At 35.4% G+C, this 22,760-nt stretch overlaps 2 protein-coding genes across 2 annotated transcripts in view; one reads left to right on the forward strand and one right to left on the reverse strand.

Annotated features, from left to right (window-relative positions):
• CACNA2D3 (calcium voltage-gated channel auxiliary subunit alpha2delta 3) overlaps nucleotides 1-22,760 on the reverse strand; it is a 468,241-nt gene that overhangs the window by 59,926 nt on the left and 385,555 nt on the right. The window lies entirely within an intron of this gene.
• On the forward strand, nucleotides 8,946-17,164 carry LRTM1 (leucine rich repeat transmembrane protein 1). The gene is made up of 3 exons (XM_074836248.1): nucleotides 8,946-9,236; nucleotides 10,674-11,270; nucleotides 14,233-17,164. Exons 1-3 carry the CDS (start codon nucleotides 9,230-9,232, stop codon nucleotides 14,664-14,666), a joined length of 1,038 nt encoding a protein of 345 aa, XP_074692349.1. The 5' UTR covers nucleotides 8,946-9,229; the 3' UTR covers nucleotides 14,667-17,164.

Genomic DNA, 22,760 nt, shown 5'->3' on the forward strand with positions numbered 1-22,760 from the left:
TTTTCTGTGTTCCATTTCCCCATTTGTGAAATGGAAGGAAGGATACTTCACAGTCTATGAATAGCAATTGGAATTGTATGAATGAAAGCAATACTTAAGTATTCTTATAATCATATGTTATAGACTAGGGAGCAATCCAGGAACAGGCAGACCAACGTGCATGAAGCAATCTTGAGCAAGAAAAATATTGCAGGATTTGATCTTTAAAACTGTAAGATGGAATGGGAAACCCTTTATCCAGAAGCAAAAGTTAGAAATTAAGAATCTTTTCAAAGAATATCCTCATCGATTTTCAGTCTACAACTACAAATAACAGAAATAGCCTGTAGCACTTTTTTTTTCTATCTCCCAAACAGTGCACTTTCTAAAATCACATGGTGGGTGTATACTAACTCTAATAGAAGGTGATCACAAACAAAAGAGGATGATTTCTTATTTGTGATTCCAGAGAAAAGCTTGCAAGTCTGAATCAAGACACAACACAACAAATACAGTTTTTTCAGAACATTATGACTTTAAGTTACAATTTACAATTTTACAGCTTTGCCCACAACACTAGTAGAAATAAAGGAAGTCCACTCATAAATGTTTTCCTTCTAAAGGCTAACATTGCCTACTTGAGTCCTCTCTTGTTGTCTCTTACCTTCAGTGGAGAAGCAGTACATTGATCAAAACACTTATTTTTGTCCACCACAACTATTTTTTCATTGTAATTTACCCTAATTATCAATCTTAAAGATACTACATGAATAACAATAAAAATCAAACAGCTACTCTCTTTCAGAAGTGATTTTTTCCCACATGTTTATCCTCACAGGAACTCTAGAAACCTAGGGCTGACAAGTGCCATCATCTGTCCAAAAAGGTCTAAAAAGTTTTGAATCTGAGTGTCAATTTTATTCACCATTTCATGCTACTCCTATTCAGAAAAACAGAAAGGTCATACCATACTCACAGTGCATTTCAAATGGTATGTTGATGAAAGGGTACAAATTACACTTCATCTTATCTCCATGGAGATCAATGAAAGATTTTCCTAAGATTTTAGGAGAGCAACCAGGTCCAGAGTCTTAATTAGGAATATCTAAAGCGGCAAGACATGCCTCAGCAGTAGTACTCTGACACTACAATGAGTAGGATTAGAGATAAACAGTTTTTTGACTTTTGAAGTATAAATCTGCACTGTACTATGCCGCAACCGAAATGTTGTTCTGAATGACTGATTTCAGCCAAGTTCCATTCAGACGAAGTATTACAACCAAGCATTATGTGACTCCTTCAGATAAACTGGTATCTACTTCTTTCTCAAAACTGTTTTCTCATTTTCAATTTAAGAAAGTCTTCAGAACTGGCATGTCAGCCATTTGATGTGATCCTCCTAACAGTTGTTTTAAATCTCAGTAAACAATTTTCCTTTTCACTAAGTCAAGTAAAGGCAAATATTTACAGTGCAGATACTTCATAAATTGAAACCAATATTGGAAAAAAAGTTCTATTAATGACAAAAGAAAGGATAGAATGAGGGCCTTTTGTGATTCTCAGCATGAAAACAGGAGACCAGAACAGACATACAGAAGAACGTATAGTCAAAACAGACAAGATAATAACGAACAGGTAAAAAGAGTGTAAAATCATGAAAACATGATGCTCCTTAAAGATTTCAATCTTTAGTGTCCTTTACTTGCCATTGGGTTATCCCAGTCAAGTTGCTACATTACTGCTGGTATAAACTGCACATCTATATAAACAGGAGTTTATTAAAGCTTCTTTTTATATTTCATAGCTACAGGTTTGGGGGTTGTTTTTCTTTTTTTTTTTTTTTTTTTTTTTTCCCTTTATTTGAATGCCTATTGTTTTACTCCTGCATAAATTTTCTCTCAGGCTATCTGAAATCCTTAATCATCATCCCAATATTTCTCTCCCACATTACTCTTTTAAAATCAGGTTCCACAACTTTTAAGAGTTATGCTTACGTCAGAGGGATCAAGAGGTTTAAATTTCAGTACCTATTAAAGGAATTTAATTATTCAACCAGTTCTATTTGAATACACTGTTACTGTTCTTCGCTAATCTATACCAGATTTTCCACTATTGTAATTCTCATTAATAAAATGCTCTCTGAAAGAGTTTTTTCTTTTTCTTTTTTAAAGAAAAAAAACCTCTCAGTGGCCAATTTTACAAATTCTGAACAGAAACATCATTATCCTTTAAATTAGCTGAATTTCCCAAGGATTTATCATGTCTGAAAGCAGCATAACCAGCTAAACTTGAGGGATGAGAAGTCTATCTACATACCTGACTTAGTCTGTCATTTAATTTAAAACATTCTGTGGAGAAAAGGGTTTTTTTAAAACACACTTGGTGTTTAAAACCTGCTTACAGGTTAAAATAGGAGAGGGGAAAAAGAAGGATAACAGCATGCCATGTGATCTCTAGGATGTTGTTGTACACAGAAGACTTTTGGCGCCTGCTGCTTGTAGCAGTTAAAGCAGTAGGGATGACACAGAAATCCAGCGAGAAGAAAGAAACAAGGAAAACAGCAAACTATGTACTGCCTTGTAAAATTTATCTGCTATTGAAATGAAGAACATCAGCAGCAAGTATAGGTAAGTGGCTCATTCTTGTTCACTGGAGTCATATGCAAGAAGTTTACCATATCCTTACTCCACCTGTGGAATGATCCCATAAGCAACGAACACTGATGCTCCAGGTTCTATTCGTCTACAATATTCAGAAGTTTGCTAGTTATAACTGCTACATATCAGTATTGAAGAGGGTTATAGTCTGGTATCATACATGTTATAACGTAGTTGGCAGATGGTACATCATACTTTACCTGCTGCAATACAATTAAGATTCTCTCAGGAGTTACAGGCTTTCTTCTCTTGTAGAGAAACTCCATCAAAGGGAAATACTCCATCAAAGCTTGAACCCAAAGCTACTGAGCACATCAGTCCTGATCCAATAGAATGCTTAAGTATATGCTACATTTAAATCCATGAAAACCATGTATTTAAAGTTTATCAGATGCATAATTTTAATGTCAGGCTATTTAGTACCTTGCTTAAATTAATAAAAAACATTCCCATGGTTATTTCTAAAGTGTTGCAAGAATTACAAAACTATTTGACATATTACTGCAGCAAATGTCATCCCTGCTTCTGCAAGTTCTTGTGTTCAAGTGACTACTAGGGCAAAGACAAAAAGAGCCCTTTTGAGCCCGTAAATACAGGAGTGCCCAACATTTAACAGCGAGTTTTACGATTTGCCTTAAAAGCACAAAAGGAATTAATGAAATGCGAGTTCTATTTTGTAGCACGATCAGTAAGCAGCAGTTTAAGAAACATTTACTGTACTTTGCAATCTTTCTTCACACACTGAAAACATTTCAAAACACTTTTACAGGAAGTTGTTCAAGAAGGATCCTTTCAATTCTTACAAGAACTAGCCTAGTAAATCAACCATTCAGAATGCATGGGAAATTTAAATTTTGTCCTTGAGTCCAGGGTGAGCTATGACCATGACTAGAAATTCTTGTTAAATGTAAAAATAAGAAAACAAAAACACTAAGTAAAAGCTTAGAAAAGAACTTTGTCTTTGGTGTAGAATGATTAAGTGGTCTAGAACAATAGTGAGTGACCTCAATTTTAACATGTTTAAGAGCAGACAAAAAGCATCTAAAATGTTGAGATAAAACAAAATGTACGCCTGTCCTTATTTTTACATGCATTTTTCTAGCCCCTGTTTTTATTCCCTTCCTTTCTTTTAGCTTTATGTTAAGCAATATATTTTTCTATTTACAATAACGGCAAAATTAATTCATTAATTAACTCTAATCATAATTTTATCTATGGATGCTCAGCATGTATAACAGGTGGTTGTCATTAGTCATGAAACGATTCAAAATTGAATCTACACCCCCCCATCGCTATTTGTGATGGAACAAATATTCTGCTGACACATAATCTGCCCCTTGCTGCAACTTCATCTAACTTGCAATTAAGGTAAAGAAGCCTAGCATCTTTATTGCCTGTGCTTCTACTAATTCTGAAGGCCTTGCATCACTTCTAATAAATTTTCAACCTACTGAAGCATACTGTAAGCCTGATGCTTGAGCATTTTCCAAGTAAACCCTTCTCACCTTCATATATTTCTGCTCGTTTAGTTATGTGAAAAGGAGTGCAAGCCAAACCAACTCCTAACTACGCTATATTAGAATTACTATCACAACAAATTACTGACTGATCTAGCTAATGGATTGAAAGTCTTTAAATGGATTGAAAGTCTCTTTGCTCCACTAAAGTCCACTTTAGTGGAGCAAAAAACTGAAAAAAGCTGCAGACAAAGGACTGACCCAAACAGCTGTCTAAAGATTACCAGCAAAGACCTGGATATGAATGTTAAAAGAATTTTCCAGTTCAAGTGGTCTGGGGATGAATAGAGTTCTGACCTAAACTGAGAAGGTGCTCAGACAGGCAGCCTCAGTGATATCACCTGACACAGCAGCACACACCTCACCAGTTTGCAGCTTGCTGCAACCAGCAGGCTGGAGGTCTGCCCAGCTATCCCTTCCCCCACTGTAAATTTCCACCTGGAATGCAGCATGTTCCAGTTCATCTAGTCCACTATTACATCTCATACACTGGCCTCTTCTAGAGGTGTCAGAGGAAGGTGTAAAAATTCCCATAAATAATAATTATGGAAAAAAGCCCTGCCCACAGGGAAAGGTTTTTCCTCCATAACTCATGTCATTAGTGGTTGATTAAAGCTCTTAAGAGTGAAAGTTTATATCCCTACTAAATGATTTTTTGCCCCATGAGGTAACTATGGCTCCAGATTATATATGAATCCTACTAATCTTTTGGCCCAAGGATAACTTCCAACAATGCGTTTCATAGATTAATTATGCATTGTATAAACAAGTACCAGATGTATCAAAGTAAGGCAAAACAAGCCACTGAAAAGAAGAAAACTGGACTCTTCCTCTCAAAGTCAGTGATCCAAAATACAAAATCACAATTGCCTGCCTGTTTCCTCATTTCTAGAGTTACAAAATGTTGTTTCTCACCTTCAAGGCATACCACCAAACAATTCATAACAACTGTCAAGGACAGACACGAACAACTTTTTAGACATCATGGGGTCTCCTTATGCTGTGTGATAACCAAGATTCGATGCTATTAAACTAGTTGATATTACTCTCCCCTTATCCTACCTAACCAATAAGATGTCTGAAGAAATCCACGCACCCACCTCTTCTGGAAAATATGGTCAACTTTTTAAGGTATAAATCAAATTTGGTTCGATCCACTGGGTTATACTTCTCTTGTGAAAGGTAGGCAGAAGTAGGATCCAGGGCCTCCCTCTAGTTTTTGTCAACTTTTGAAAACCTAGTACCCTGCCAGGCAAAAGCTGAGAGGGTCGTGAGCTCTTAGAGTACAAGGACTGCCTTTGTAGAAAGAAAAGCATAAGAGATTCAAAGGTTTCTTATGTCCTGTCTTCTTTGTTTGCACAGGATTCTGACTCGGAGCTGGGAAAGGATAAGATCTTTCTCGATGAGGCAGTATTCTATGTTTTTTAAGTGCCAGTTAAAAGGTGAAACTTTTAACAACAGAGACATGGGCTGTTTCACTCACAAATATGAGTTATTTTTTTCTCCTGAACCAAAATGAAGAGGACTCTGCATTGTTCAGAGTTGCATTTAGGGTCTTCAGCAAGAGCTTAGCTGTTTTACCAATCTGGAAACACACATTAGTAAGGAGAATGCCATTTCCCTGTAAGTGTCGCAGTTTTAATACCTCCACTGAAAAGCATAAGGAAAATAAATCTAATAAACAGAATATCTGCTGTGGTCTCAGGAACATTTTTTTATATAATCATGTCTGCCTGGACTCGATATACAATGCAGTGGAATCTGAATGCTGTAGCTTTTAAATATTTGAAATATTTAAATTGTTTCCTTTCTGCTAGAGTTTAATTAACATAATGTTCTTCTGTAAAAGATATGATTCTTACACATAGTACTCCTTTAAAGCAGATGATATTAACTGCTGCAACAAAGTGTTTGCTGGCAAAGCAAACACTGAACTGCCCCCGTCAGACAACAGGAATGGGATATTAGTTCATTGGGCTGTCTTGCTACTTGCAATGGGAAACATATCTTGTTACAAGAAGGCAAAAGTTAATTTAAGCAGTCACAATAACACAGTTGCTGCACCACATCAGACAACTGAAAAGTATCCTGCTGGTTGTTCAAAAGGCCAAAAGTAGAGTAGATTTCATGGTTATTCTGTTTCTGGCAAATCTCTACCTGTGTCACAACTATAATTTTCACCACATCAGACTTCTCTGTCATACCCAAAGTATTATTCCTAATAAATGGGAATAGGACATGGATTATAGGTTGGGGAAACTGCTGTTTACAAAACATGTGCATTCAGAGTTCTCAATATAAGAAAAAAATAGCCACATCTACATGAAAAGCAAATCGACAGATTTAATGATATGTTTCCAAATCTGAACTCGGCATGAAGATTTAAAAAAAAAAAAAAAAAAAAAAAAAAAAAGTAATAACTTCTTATACTATAATTCAGAGTACATAAACCAACCTCTGCATTATTGTTGGAACTGAACCTCCCACAGTGCTTAACTTTCAGTGACCTTGTCCTATGAACATCTCTTTAATATGGTGCATGCTAAAAATAATACAATTATAGTAGCAAAGATGTACCTAAAATAAGAGAGGCAGTTAAGAGACATTCTTTAAGCCCTCTGTTAGGTGGTAGAAACTACTGTGGGAGCTTGTAAGCCCACCTGGTCAGCAAACATTAATTAAGGAGATGACTTAAAGTTAAACCCTTTGAATTCATGAGCCAAAATAAAATTTTAGATACCAAAGAGAATTGAAAAGTGTAAAAAAGTCTTATCATACCAGAAAACAATAACATAATAGCTAGTACCTTCTGCAATATAATCAAAAGTCATGAAAAGGGCTATCATTGATACAAGGGATGAGTTATTGCAAGGAAAGAGGGATGTCATGTCAAGCAACAAGTACCTGATCTAAAGTTGTTCTCTGAATGAGCAGAGTATCTGTAGCTAGCAAGGCTACAGCTTCTAAGGATGATAATATTTTATAATAGCACTTTTTACATTTAGTTCTGTCTTCAATAAAATGATTCACTGGTACCATTTAAGATAGGTCTGTTTATATGTTTGTACATGTGTGCACACACATGGGTTGGGAAAGGAAATAGCAAATAAATGTATTGTGCAACAAAGGTTAGAGAAGATTTTCACTTTAACTTGATATTCATTTAAAGTACATTGTAGCTGATCTTTAAGCTTATCTTCCTCTCCCTTTGTAAAGTTGGGGTTATTTAGCATGACTATGGTGACAGGTAGTCGACATCTACAGTAAATTGCAGACACTACATTAAATCTCAGACTTTCATCCTGTATCAGGATGATGTGTCATTCATCAAGAGTGTCAAGGACAGTATGGTCTGCCATTTGGAGTAATAATCCTAGTATCCTTGAGGTGAACAGTCATGTTTACAGAATGTCAGTTGTTCTATGTTCTCCTTCACTGCTCAGCAGTATTCACTGTTCCTCTGGGTATCTTGACTGGTGTCAGAAACAATTCAGCAAAGCATACAATAATAACAGTTACAGCTCTCTCCTGTGGGTCAGGGTGGCAGAGATCTCAACACAGACTTTCAGTAACCAAAAGGTAGCTGTGGAGAAGATGGCCTTACTTTCTTCACAAGGATGCATGGTGACAGGACAAGAGATGATGGACACAAGTTGCCTCAGGGAAGTCTGTCTGGATGCAAGACAGAATTATTAATGCTGAGAACAGTTACACATTGGAGTAGATTGTCCAGAGAAGTGATGGAATCTCCCTTGCTTGAAATATCCAAATCTCAGCTTGACAGAACCCTGGAAAACCTCTTGTAAGACCCTGATTTCAGGAGCAGTTTGGACCTGATAATCTCACTTTTCTATGCTTTCTTCCATAGCATTGTCTGTAGCATATAAATTTTGCCCTAGAAAGTGAGCTTTGTGTGATCATTTCAAAAGCACCTAAAAGCGGAATTTGAACCCAAGAAAGCTATGTTACATATAAGAACAGGTCTGAAAGGTTTTGATTGCACAACTTCCCTCTCTATAGGACAGCTATGGAGTAGTCATATAGCCTTGAAATACTCTATTATATACCAGATCTATCATTCCTTTAAACACCTTTGAGTTCCTTCATAGTCACAAGTCATTAATCTTTTTATTGTTGTACATGGTACAGTATGAATGAGTTATACTGAAGAAGTAACAAAGAGACAAGTCAAGGCACCATACGAACACAAGAAGAACAATTTTAATATCATCTGTCATTTCTTTCCAATATCTTTGAAAATAAATAAATTTGTTTGGTATTCTTGGTAACCATACCAGTATGTATGCCATTTTTATGGAAGAAGCCACCAGTCCCGTGTTCCTATGCAAGACAATCCTGTCAGCACAACTAATGGATGTCAGATGCATAAGCTTAGAAGAGCAAACAAGTGCACTGTCAAAACCATCAACCCACAGGCCTGTTCGTAGTGATATTATACACTCCACTGCCTCCAGTCACAGTCCAGGATAACCAGAATCCATGTTCAGAGTCATGTGATCTTGCAAAACTCGACACAGCTTAGCTAATAATCCACCAGAATTCAGAAACTATACTGGATTTAAAAAGCCAGCTTTATTTTTGTGCATTGCATTTAAGGCAGATTAAATAAATTGAAAAGGCAAGGCTATATCAGGTCATTATTAGTATGTTACAGCTGTCCAGTTAGAGTTGACAGACACTCTTTGCATGGCCTGTTGACTGATTAAGTGGCAGAGTAAGTCTCTGACAGTCATAAAAGGCCAGAATGGAGTGGGGGGGAGGAGGGGGAAGGGGAGGAAAGATTGTGATGAAAAAATCAAAGGCTGATGGAGTAACTCACTAGAAATAGTTGAACTTCTACACAAGCCACAGATACCATAAAAAAAAAAAACAAAAAAAAAAACAAAAAAAAAAAAAAACCAAACAAAAAACAACAACCCAGCTAACAACCCACAAGAAGGAAACTGGATGAGCACATTACAGATGGAAGTGGGAATCAGAACAAAGTGTTTGTTACTGTTCTACATCAGAAAACTGGACTGAATCTTCTGCAAGGTGAAGAATAAGCAAAGCAGGATGAAAGGTGAGATATTGAAACATTCAGATTAATAATGAAATTTTTCTGTTCTCTGAGCATTTCTTTGACTAGCAGTTTTTTATTTTAACATTGGAAGCTGTGTCTCGGTTTCTGAAGCCAACTGTTGCAGAAAAATGTAATGAACTGAAAATACTGTTTACCTTGCTTGCAAGAATGCTGAATTCTTTCAAGTGAATTCTACAATGTAGAATTCAGAATTGCAGAAGATTATATATAATTTTAATACAAACACAATTTTGTTTTTGAATGAAAACTGAGTAGTTTGTGACTTAAACTGTAGTCTCAAAATAAAACTGTCATTTATACATTTGTCATATTCAATGTTATAATCATACAGTTGTTCCTTCAATATGATACTCCCTGTTACTAATTAATGTTTGATGTCTGTAAGTCAATATGCAGTATGTTCTTTAATTTCTAAAAGTTTCAAGTAGTAACTAAAATGTTTTTCATTTTGAAATAGTAAACAGTAAAAATTATTTGAGGCATCTCAAAAACAGTGTTACAAAAGGATTTGTCATTCTAACTTTCTTTATTCAAAGAAAATCTAATTATTCAACATTATCCGATCATTTCTTTAATTTCATGCTATGCATGCGAACATAACTTTAAGTGGCACCTTGTTTTATAAGTAAGGTCATTAGCAAGATATGAAAGGTAAAAACTATTATTTTCTTAGTTAAAACTGACCCGAACATCAGGGAGCAGAAGATAATTATAAATACCAAATATTACTAAGTACTCCTGTCAACTCATTTATCTTTTAAACAGCTTATTGACAAATGTTTGTTGATTGTGTAGAAAATTGTATCTATGGGAAGTACTGCTGACATTCAGATAAGGGATTAAAGCAGTAAGTATAAACATAAATATTTTAAAGAACAAATTTACAGTATCGGTATTGCTGAAAAAGTACTGTTAACTGGTTTTATAGCAATGTCTTTGAAGCTTGTTATTCTTTTGATGGCACATTAACTTAATTCTTTTTAGATAGTACAATTAGTAAAAACAGACAAAAATATAAGTTCTTCTTGCAGTTCTTCTGGCACAAGATGGCTCAAAGTTGTTACTACCACAGAAAGAGAAACATTTCAATTTAATAATTTTAGAAAGTCTGTCACGTTCCCTTCAAACATCACTGCTCTGCTGATGGTAAATGCTCCTGAAAACCATTTGTACTTAAGATAAAGCCGTGGGAAGTACTTCATTTTATGACCATGGAAGCTTTACCTTCATTCTGCATTATAAAAGTACTTCAATACTATCTGTAATTTACTAATGTATTGCAAAAGAAATTGACTCGCTATCTACATAAATGTTTATTATGGAGCTGTATATCCTTTGCCCATGTTAATGACCTGCATATTGCCAAAAGACAAACATTTTAAACTAATTTTAAATCTTTCTTCACTTGTGATACAGGTAACTGCCTTTTGATTTTCAGTTTCATCTTGTTAATATATGCAGCTCATGGATGTCCTGACAAATGCCAATGCTATACAGCTTCAAAGACTGCAGACTGCAAGAATAGAGGATTTACTGAAATTCCTGCCCGTTTACCTCCTGAAATTCAGATACTACAATTGCAGAATAACCGTATTTGGAGAATCAACCAAAATGCATTCACTGGAACACCGTGGCTCAAAATCTTAGACCTGTCTAATAATTCTCTCTCAAGTTTGGCACCAGGTGCTTTCCAAAAATTACGATATCTACAGGTTCTAAACCTAACCAGAAATTTGATTCATTACATAGAAAACAAGACTTTCAGTTTCCTCCCACACCTAAAAGAACTGGACTTGTCATCCAACAGCATTATACGTTTGCCTGAGACTTTTGGAAATAGCACAGGGAATATAACATTGCTGTCTGTGAAGCATAACAAACTTCAGAAAATGGAAAGAGTTCTGCTGGAGTCACTTCCAAACCTGAAAGTGGTTCTTTTCAAAGATAATCCCTGGCAATGTAATTGTAATGTCTTTGGCCTGAAACTGTGGTTGGAGAGCTTTTTATACAGAGGTAAGGAATTCTTCTCATTAGATACAATGCACATGAGAATACTTAAGCAGCATCTAACTGATCTTCACTATTATGGCTTAACAATTTACCCCACACCTTAGATCATCCCCTCAGATACGCACACTAAAATATATTCTTATACATAGGTCAGAACATAGGTGTTTTCATAAATAAATGTGACAAACTAGAATCATATAGGACATATTAACACAGAGAGAAAGTATACACACACGATCATACTGTATGTACAGATACATTCTGGAAATACGTATGTGCAGTGTGTGCATGCATATATATCCATATCTATATATATGTAACAAGCATACTTGTGCACATACGCTTGCTTTAATTCTACCAATCTATTTTTGCTAGAAACCAACCTACTGTTTAAAACTTTTCTGCCTGATGCAGGAAGGTAAATATCAAGACAGATATCAATACGGATTTAACTTTAGAGAACTCAGGATTCTAATTCCTCTATAAAGTATCACTTAGTAGCTCTTTAATATTTTAAGAATACTTTACCTAAAAAAGTATGTTATACCTTGGAAAAGTTTACTCTTGCCTAGTATTACTTCCTAATTTGTTGTTAACCAGAAGTAGTACTAAATTCATTGACAATTTCCTGTCAGAAATGTGTAATGCCATCACATGGGGAAAAGTGAATTTTATAAATAAAAGTAGTCTCACATTTTGGTCACAGCTGCTTCTAAATATATTCATGAGTTACGCTGTAGAAAAGAGAATAGGATTTAATTCTAAAGGAATTAAGTATTAAAAGAAATTAATTTCTTTCTCCCAGGAGGTATGTTCAGACTGAGAATTCAGAACAGCAGGGCAATTTGCTTTCCTCTAAATCAGACTCTGATGATGGCATGTGATCAAACTACTGATTAGCTATCTGTATATGGAAGTGACATGGAGCATGCTGCAACACAGTGTATGTAAAGATGGCCCATACTGCCTGTGATTGAATGGACTGCCATTTTCAGGCACCAGAACCCTACAGGCCAGCGGGAAAACTGTACTGTCTATGCAGGGACAAAATTAACATAGGAATAGTCTCTGGGTGAGATAAAGCCACGGCCAGAAGCAACCTTTTAGAAAAGACAAAGGGCTAAACTCCTCTCAAGGTTAAAATCTTAATATTTTGGATTGTTAAAATATTATATTATCCCAGGGCTTCAGTTGTATCATGCTGAACCATTCCCTACAACAAATTTCAGCAGGGGTTCTGACCTCTCTGTGCAGAAGAACGTAATGATCCAAGATAAACATAGCAGATTATCTTAATTACTCTGCCAGCAGCATAAGTATTGTAATTTATGTCAAAAAAACAACACTGGAAATTCAGTGATGCCCTTCCATCTTTCTGAACATTGCACAGATAACTTAAATGAAGTGATATGGGATTTACAAGTTCATTTTAGCAACAAGTTTTAAAGGAAGCCCAAATACTTATGTTCTCTTCTATGTTTATATTTCCCTAAAATTACTTGTGTGAATCACATGAAGAAAAATTAGTCACATTGCACATTAATCTTTCCCATTACTTATATTGTACACTTATGATAAAACAGTACTGTGGCTCTAAAGATATTTCTTGCAAGTCTTGTCAAAACATTGTTAGAGATGGAACATTGTCTGAATTTAAAAGTATTGATTGTTGTGTCCAGTATAACTCTAAAAGATTTCAGTATTTTTAGCTGAATCCAGCTCAGGCAATTGACATTTGATGCATACTTATAAGCAATTATAGACAATGCTTCAGTTCAGGTGGGACTCGAGTCTTCTATTCCAAGCACATGTTTAGTTACTTAAAATCATAGAAATATCACAGTTGCAGTATTTGGAGTTTTATCTGTATCCACACTCAAACTGGCACATTGGAGGTGTCTGGAATCACACTTTGGGTTTGGCTATTAAAGACCAAGAGACAAGCTGCTATGCTCATACCTATCTTGGAATATCAATAATATTTGTGGAGTAGTCTCCAGATGTCAGTTTGGGTCCATCTGTATTCACCACTTTTTCAGACAAACTCTTTTCAGGGTGAAAATTTCTATGCCTGGCTTTAGCTGAAAGGTGAATTATTTTGGATAGACAAGAGGAAGAAAATTCAGCTGATTTTATTAGTTAATGTTTAAAAACATGTAAACATTGGTTTTGGCCTTGTTGACTGCTTGACACACTACACCCCTAAAGCAGTGGTGTATTGACTAACTAGAAACCTGAAGGCTACACTTGGTATGTGTTCCTCTACACACTGAGGAACAACTGCATGATTTACCAGGACTGAGGCTTCCTACTTACTTCCCGTCATAGTAAAAACATCCTTTGGGAGAGAGCAGAAGCTGGCTCTAAGTAATCATGCAATTTACCATTTGAGCAGAGTAATAGATTGATTACTCTTAACTCCTTTAGATCTCTATTTTCTTACCATGGGCCTTGCTTCAAAAAATTGCTCATATATACATACAATTTACTGAACTTTCTCTTCACTTCATTACAGTTAGCATATGATGTCAGAACAATGACTATTTCATGGAATATTTCAATCAAGTGGGAAAACTTTACTAAGTATATTGTTTCCATTTTGCTTTATAAAAAGAAGCAATGGTATGAATTTGAATGGAATGAATTCGTTGTTAACAATACCTCTTTGCTTTTATCTACAACCTATACTTTTATACTACTGTTGGTTTTTATTTTTACATCCATAAAGTCATATATAACAGTTCTTGATTAATTGCTTCTTGCAAGTACTCTATTTGACTGTTAAAGTGTAATAATCTCACCATTGATCTAACTGGAAAAAGACCTTGAAGATATAAATCTTTAAAAGTATAAAGTCAAAGCTGAGGATAAATTTAGTTCAGGTTTCTGTTAATTTTACATTAAGATAATTCAGAATCCACCAAATCCTAAGACCATAAATATATATATATATTTTTTTTTCCAGGAGGAATAAGTGATGGCATTATCTGCTCAACGCCAGGGATTCGTAAGGGAAAGGACCTCCTCAAAGTTCCCTATGAGCTGTTTGGGGCATGCCCTCTGACGACAGCTCACGTTCATCTGGCCAGCATTCACCACCATAGCTTTGAGCACAGAAGTTCTCTGAAGCATGCTCATCACAATGAACATGGGGAAAACAGCCGTTCAAACTGTGAACCCAAACCAAAGCCAAGGCCTGTTAGTTTGCGTCATGCAATTGCCACTGTAGTAATAACTGGAGTTGTCTGTGGAATTGTGTGTCTAATGATGTTGGCAGCTGCTGTTTATGGTTGTGCCTATGCTGCAATTACTGCTAAATACCACAGAGAACATTTGGCCCCGGTCAGACAGCATGGGACTCCTGAGGAAAAGGAGCCATTTGATAGTTCCTTGGCTTGAGTTACTTCTGTCTTTGGTTTCTTGAAAATAAAGCCCTCACTTCAGTTAAAAAGCCTGGAATCTAAATAGGATTGATTTAATTGTAATTACTGCCTTTTTTTTTCTTTTTCACTTTATTTTTTTTTTAAATGTAAATATATATATTCTTTGGAATATATATTAAGACTTTATGTAGAAGAATGTAAGTTTATTTATATTTTGTGTATGTATATTCTGAAGCCACTATTGAAGGCTGAGTGTTTGAGATAATGAAATCTTGATGTAGCCACTTTAAAGTATTCCATTCTCCATTACTAGCTCTTCATGTAATATCAGTACAACATTTGAGTTATGGTGCAGCTACAGCTGGCAGCTGACATAAGTGAGCTCTCTGCAAAGAAAAATACAAAATAGCTACAAATGACTGCCTGTATTTTATGATCTTAGAATGCCTTGTATGTATCCAGAAATACAATTCACAATCAAGTTTTAGAACTATCCAGTCTATACACTGCCACTGATAACTTAAACATGTGTAAAAACATTCCCAGATACTTTTTTTCCACCTTCCAATCTGCCCTAGAAGACAACAATTGAACATTACATCCACTTTCTAACTGAGAAAATAGGAAGTACATTGTTAACTATCACATATAATTTTTTAATTACTTAGTAGGGAAGAGAGAAGAGAGCTGAGAAAATGCCAAAGAAAGAAGAAATGCTATACTGTTTCAGATACAAGCACTGAAATGAGCACATAGAGCATATATGAAGAGACACTACCCATATCCTGCTGGCATACACGCTTGGTACAGACATTTCTGAAGCTTCTTATTCCCAAATCCACACACAAGTGTTCCATTTTGCAAATATCATGACTGCAGATGCAACTCCCATCACAGTGCTGCCCTTCAGTACAGAGGATAATATAGTTGCATGTTTACACGTTCTCTCCCACAGAGAGAACATTCAGCTGAATTCATTCAAGGGTCCACCCTAACTTTCTGCAGCACAGTTTTGCCATCAGAGGAAATCAGAGCCAAAACCATTTGAGTAATATAACTTTAGGACAGAAAGAATATTTTGAATGTGCAGAAGTATTTTTTAAGTAATTCTTAGAAATTATTTTCAGGCAACCTACAGAGTTTAGTAACACCCATTTACCTTTACCAAGATTAGATAAAATACATCTAGGCTATTTGTGACAGATGTCTAATGTGTTTTCTAAATCTCTCCAGTGACAGGGTTAAAGACATGTCTAGGTAACTAATGCAGAAATCAGCTGTGCTTATAGTCTAACATCTTTTCTTAGCATCTATCATAAACCTTTGGAGAAAATCTTGCCAGTTTATTCTATGGGGCAGAAGACTTGAGGACACTGGCTGAGTAACAGCCTGCAATAAGGGCAAAAGGAAGCCGTGACATTCAGGGATCTCCAATCTCCTTCCAACAGTTGGATTCCAAATCAAGTTCTGTAGCTATTCCAATAACAGCCTCAACTGAGTAATGTGCTATATGGCAGGAGTCATGTGACCCTTGCTCTTATCTACTTAGCAATAATTGCAACCTAAATATTAAAGCTCATTCCTGCATCTGCAGCTACTTTCATGTCCAGAGAAAATTGAGTATCTCAGTCTTAATCTAAATCTAGCAGACATTGAAAACAATCAATTACTGTCTGTCCTTTTCTTTTTTTAACTGCTAAGTACTTCATATTATTATTAGGGTCTTTTCATTCTTTTCTGTCCTGAACTAAATAAACCAAGCTGTTTCAAATTTTCCTGTAAGGCCACATTCTCCAAACTTTTTTTTCCTGCATTCCCTGGAACCTTTTCAGTTCTTCTACAGTTTGTTTAAAATGTGGTACCCTAGATTGGGCACATTACTTCAGCTGAGACATCATCAGCACAGAATTTTCAGAATATTGATAATCAGGCTCTTTAAATCTGATCTCTTGATGATGTATCTCAAAAGCAAGTTTCTTTTTTTTTTTTCCTTTTAAATATTCAGTAAAACTTAATGAATAATCTGTTTTCAGAGCTAAGTCATTTGAGTGTGTAGATCTACATTTTCTACTCTTTTATCCATTTATTGCAATAACATTTTACAAAGCAAAACATATTTTTTCAGGTAGAGGAGACTGATAGTATCTTATTGACCATGGGCTAAAAAATGAGTTCACGAACTATCCCAAATCAGTGCTTTTCTATGGTGACAACCTAAAATAAGTACATTTGCACTCAAACTGCAGATCCTAAGATGAAAGCTAATAAACCTCTGATCTCCAGAGAGATTTCACCCACAGTGTTTTTAATAGGCTCAGATACAGCAATGCAGCTTCCATCACAAATAAGTTCACACTTCTGATATCTTCAACAGAATAAAAGACAAGAACTGACTTGATATTTCCTAGACAGGAATAACCAGAACATCTTCCTATTCCTTAAAAACCAGTCCTATCAATAAAACCTTTCAGGCTTTCCTTACAGTAAGACAGTTAAAAAAAAAAAAAAAAAAAAGGAAAAATGTGAGGAAGGGTGAGGAAGAGGCAACAAAGGCCACAACAACTTTTAAAGAAAATCTTTCCAAGTCACATTTAAGATGCTTTGGAGATTTTCATGCACACTTAAGGCTGTAAATTGATATGGAGTTCTGACAAAGCAAAGTATTTCATATTTCCATTAGTTCACTCTGCTAGAGCAAGGCAATACATGCAAAATCTGATTTATACTTTCTAACTTGCTGTTTGTTAAAGAAAGAAAAAAACTCAAACAAAATCAAACAAAAATCCCAACAGAAAACCCCAGATAAATTTTTCATTTAAGGTTTTTAAGACTATATATAATATTTACAAATGTGTTTTCAATTAACAAATTCCAGTTATTTATGATAAGCTAATAGCAGACTTTCAACAGAGAAATGTATTGATTCAATTGCTTAAATTAATAAACACAGAATTATTTCTTTTTCATCAAACAGAATGTTTAACTATTGAAAAATAGAGATAAAAGTCGCAATTTGTTGTCCATAACAATTATTGACTACAACAAGTGGAAGACTGGATCTAGGGATTCCCCACAGAACTGCCCTTAATTTGTAAAGCTTAGCAATGGACATCTGCTGCTGAAATAAGTTGTCTGCACAGATTTATTTTTCAGATAAAGGTTCCTGAGGAACCTTTGCTGTTTTACCAGCAATCTCATGAGAGGTATTATAGTAAGCACAGTATTTTTTTCTAATCTCTGTGAAAAACACTCTTCCCCCCGGTCAACAAAATATCAGGACACATTATTCTGCAAGGTATTTGCAAAGACAGCGGAAGTACACATATTGTTGTATTCCTGTCTTTCATATAGAAGCTCACCATATTACTTTGTTTTCAGAAAAAGAGGCTTTCTAAAATTTCAATTTAGTACAGAGATTAAAAACTACAACACGCCAATGTTCTTTATAGAAAATGTCCTTAGTATCCATATTGAAAGAAGCAAAGCTTAAACTGAAACATACTTGCTTGCCATATGTGTCTTTCCATCCAAAGCTTGCAAAGTCAAACAAAATTCAGCTTCATTATTCCCTAGTAATACAATGTCCAAATAAAATCAGGATCCCTCTTCTTGAATATCAAAGTAGAACATTTAGTGACATTATACATAGCTTATCTATCATTAACAAAAAAATACCAACTGTTGCCTACTAATAACCATCTATCTTTGCTGGCCAGAAGACAAAGACACACAAGCTTTAGTTAAGCATCCAGAAAGTATGCCTGCTTTTACAACTTTGATCTTTGAACTTGGCTGAAATGGCATAGTAATAATAATTATAAGACAGTCTTCATACTTCCTGCGTTTATGTTACCTGAAATGTGACTGTATGCTCCCCAGATAAGACGGGCAGCAACATCAATCATCTGGATGTGGCAGCAAGCCACAACAGGGAAGAAGGAGTAGGAATTAGAAACCCATAACAAACCAACCAACAACTTCATATTTCATAACTATCTCCAATGAAAGCTGGGGATGATGCGCTCTCCTACTGATTACAGAGGGATCCCCCAATGTTTTAGGACTATGTACACTGTATGTTGAACTTTTTGCATAAGGCTGCCACCCTCATTTCAAGACACAACAAACACATGAGGAAACACTGTTAGTATTTGGAAATATAGTCTACTGGGGAGAAAATAAATTAGTTAATCTACAGTACTTAAACTGGTATTAATGTATTCACATACTACCTAATTGCAGCTTCATACTTCCACAGCATTATTTTAAGTTTTCAAAAGAACCTGACAGCTTATCTGCTGCCTTGTTCTGCAATCAGGGATTTATTTCGGTAGCAGCAGAATTATTTAGCAAAATGCCCCTAGAATCTGATTGCTGTTAGATCACAAGGATCTTCCTCCTACCCAAATTATGTAGTACTAAAACCCAACCAACCAAACAAAAAGTCCCAACAGCAAAGCAGAAGTGCAGAAGCAAAAAGCAGAATGCTCTATGCAATTTACTATACGTGTTAATACTAGACATGTTGGGATACTTTTCTAATTGATCCGCCAGAGCCCCAGATTCTCTGAGAACAAGTGGTTAAGAAAGCCCAAGAATTAGATAAATAGGGGTTAAATTCTCAAGCCAACACTAGCAGGGAACTATCTTAGAAAGCCCTGTTATTCAATTGTTCCACACAATAATTTTGTACGGTAAAATGAATTGAGAACAAATACAGATGAATACAAATGTGTGAATGGTTGTGAACATGTCATCTAACTTCAGATTCCCTGTTCAGTCAACGGACAGAGGCAGGATTTTACTACATGCTCTGACCATTCTGTGAAGGAGCTTACCTTGCTCCACGCAATACCTACAAACTATGTTTCCTAAGTCATGGCTCCTAACCTAAATCTGTGAGCTAATGTTAGACTGTACAAATACACATTTCAATTTTCCTGAAACTGAAAACATTAGTCTATATACCAATATTAGATTTATGAATACAAAGATAATATTCAAAATGAACAAGAAACTCTGGAAAAACATGAACTAGTGGTTTTTCACCAAAGCATGAAAAGCAGTTTGAGGGATTTACTAAATGCTACTGCTGAATATAATCTTCTGTGGCTTATAATGTGGAGCAAAGATTAAGTAAATCACTGTCTTGCCTGACAAGGAAAACATCTATTTTAGAATGCTTCAAAAATTTGGTTGGTGTGTCATTATGATGACATATTCATCTTTCCTTAGGCGTTCATACTAAAATGCGATTTTATAGATGGTATCATGAATTTTAAGAACTGTGTATGGCAGTGACATTTGCTTGAATGTTTTTAATAATAGTAATACCAAAGCAATACATGTGAGAAAAAAGAGGGGAAAAAAAGTATAAGCAGTACAATGCAGATGTATTTACTTTATGTGCTATTGTACAATAGCAGATTTAACTATTTGTGAAACATTTACAATATCTGCCAGTCCTAGAAATATCAGTAGTTCACGCTATTTTTGATTAAATTATCTGGAGTCACTTTTCCAAAGCATGTTCTGGGATCTTCTTCAAAGAGAGATGTGCATGTAAACCCCACCTGAATTCCCCCACCAGGGCGGAGAGGAGTGAACAAGTGGCCACGTGGTGCTTAGTTGCTGTCTGGGCCTAAACCACAACAGCTTAATACACAGAAGAAAAACAAAAACACCAATCAAGAAGCTTGCAATTGTGAGGAAAAACAGGGTTCCTTCTGCACTGATTTTTCTCTTCTGTCCAAACAGGAATTCCTGCAATTATTGTTTTTATGTAGCTTCCGCAGAAAAGAATGGGTCAGGATAGATTCACAGAGCTATGGCAATGTTTGAATGCACATCCCAGGCAATCATTCTTCGATAGAAAATTACTGTAAAGATGCCTGTACATAAGAACAACATGGATTTCTTTTCTTTCTAGAATTATGCTGAATAAATCTTCAGATTAATAGAGTACTTTCATTTCTGTCTAAGTTAGCTATACTGAGCCTCCGTTAATCTACTATTCCAGTTAAGTTGACATAAAGCAATGAGGGCTTGCCTCTTTTCTGAAACTACAGGTCTTACTGTATCGATAAAGCTTTATATTTTATCAAAACAAACAAATTAAAATATTACTCGGTTTTGATTGAGACACCACAGAAAAGCACATTTGTCAGGAGGACTCATTTAGTGTTTTCTATGTCCCAATGTCAACTTTGATAGATAGGAAGTCCAACAGAAAACCAATCATATATAAAAATATTTTGGTAGAAAATAAATATAAAATTGTTTTAGATACTCCTTCCTCATACTTGGTAAGATAAACTCCTTTGCAAATCTATACTTTTATCGATAGGTGGCAATAGTAATAAAAAACCCACATGTTTTTCCTATCTATTTATTATATCTAGTTATGTCCAACAATTTTAAACCATTTTCTACTGCAACCTTTCCATCATGGAAAGAACATGTTGATGACATTCAAACTAGGTTTCAGAGTAGCACCATCTTTTGATATGCTTATTTTTCAGATCTATGTACTTAGGTCCTTTGCCCTTTGTTAAAACGAAAAGACTGACATACGGACACTCAGTGATCTTATTAATCTTTAAGATCACTCATGTTCACATGGTATCATACTGCTGTTCTGTGTCCTGCATTACTAGAAATGCAGGCACATTTCATGGTCTTTCTGTGGCAAATTTGCATACATCTTTGGAACATGGACCTGGTTTCAGAAGAAAGAGAAAAACTGTTTTTCTTTTTTACTCTGAGGGTGGTCAAACTCTGGAAGAGGTTTCCCAGAGAGGGTGTGGCCTCTCCACCTGTGGAGACATTCAAGACCTGACTGGACACAGTTCTGGGTAACCTGCTCTAGCTCGAGCTTCTGTTCAAGATCTAGTCCACTGGGACTGGACTAGAGGATCTCAAGAGGTCAATTCCAACCTCAATCATTCATGTATATAACTAGTCTGCACAAAACCAGACACAACAGAATTGTACTTAATTTCAGAATTTTTAAGCAGCCTTGTATTAAACAAAAATGGACTATTTCTCCTCACCTCCTTCAAAATCTAAATTTCAAATGACTATGAGACTACAGACTGCCTGTGTATGATTCAATCCTTTATTCTTCTGACTAGGTGCCCAGAGCTTTTTACTAAGCCCTGTATGGACTTTTTCAATGAGGCTTGAAATTCCAGGTTCTGCTTGTTCTATGAAGAAAAGTTAAGAGATCCTAACAATTTTCATCAGACATTTTTTTCAGTGTTCTTTAATAAATTTTTGCCCTAAGAAGATTGTCAGTTATGTTATCTTTAATTAAACATCCCAAGGAGCTAATTTTCATATTTTCTGTGAACAGCAATAGCGTCTTTCAACACAAAGGGCTTTTAAGGTCCTATATTGTACTGTAGATTTTGAGCTAAAATAGATCTATAGGGAAGTACATATATGAAGGTTCATGTACTCTCTCAACTCTCTCAAAATCTCAAGAGAAATATTTTTCATTTTTTAGAGCCTGCTTTACTCCATGACGACTTTCATTTGCTTGCTTCTGTCCCCATCTCTTGCTCAGAACTGTCTAGGTGAGCAGTATCTTTAAAGATTTATTTTAAACAAAATCATAACGATGAAACCATCACCTTTCCCAAAAAATTTGGAAATAAAAAGCAACATGTACATAACATACAAATCCTACACTGCACTTATCCAGATGCTCTACTTGGAAGTAGAGATTCAAATAAAAGACCTGAAATGAGTTCACTCATCATGCAACATCAAGGAATACACGACTCTAATGCTGAATTCTATCAACGATTAACCTTTCACATGAGCATCAGAAGAGATAATTCAGATAATTGCCTCATTCTAATAGCTAGATTCCTACCTAAATTCAGATATCCTGTATTGACTGCCTTCATCTTGGTCACTGAAAGGAATACTGATCTTACATTAATCTCAAGGAGTTTCAAGACTAGGGTGATTCTACAAATTTTTGATCATCTTGAGATGAATAAAAAATAAAATTCCACCACCATTTATTCTCCTTCACATTGTAATATGGACAATTTGAAGAAACTTAACATTTCAATGTAAGCTTGATATAGCAGACACGGTC

Source organism: Strix aluco, chromosome 11 (genome assembly GCF_031877795.1).
Source record: "Strix aluco isolate bStrAlu1 chromosome 11, bStrAlu1.hap1, whole genome shotgun sequence".
Taxonomy (NCBI): domain Eukaryota; kingdom Metazoa; phylum Chordata; class Aves; order Strigiformes; family Strigidae; genus Strix; species Strix aluco.

Coding starts and splice junctions, on each gene's coding strand:
- LRTM1 (XM_074836248.1), top strand. Junction 11,271..14,232: donor GGAGAGCTTTTTATACAGAG/GTAAGGAATTCT, acceptor TTTTTTTTCCAG/GAGGAATAAGTGATGGCATT.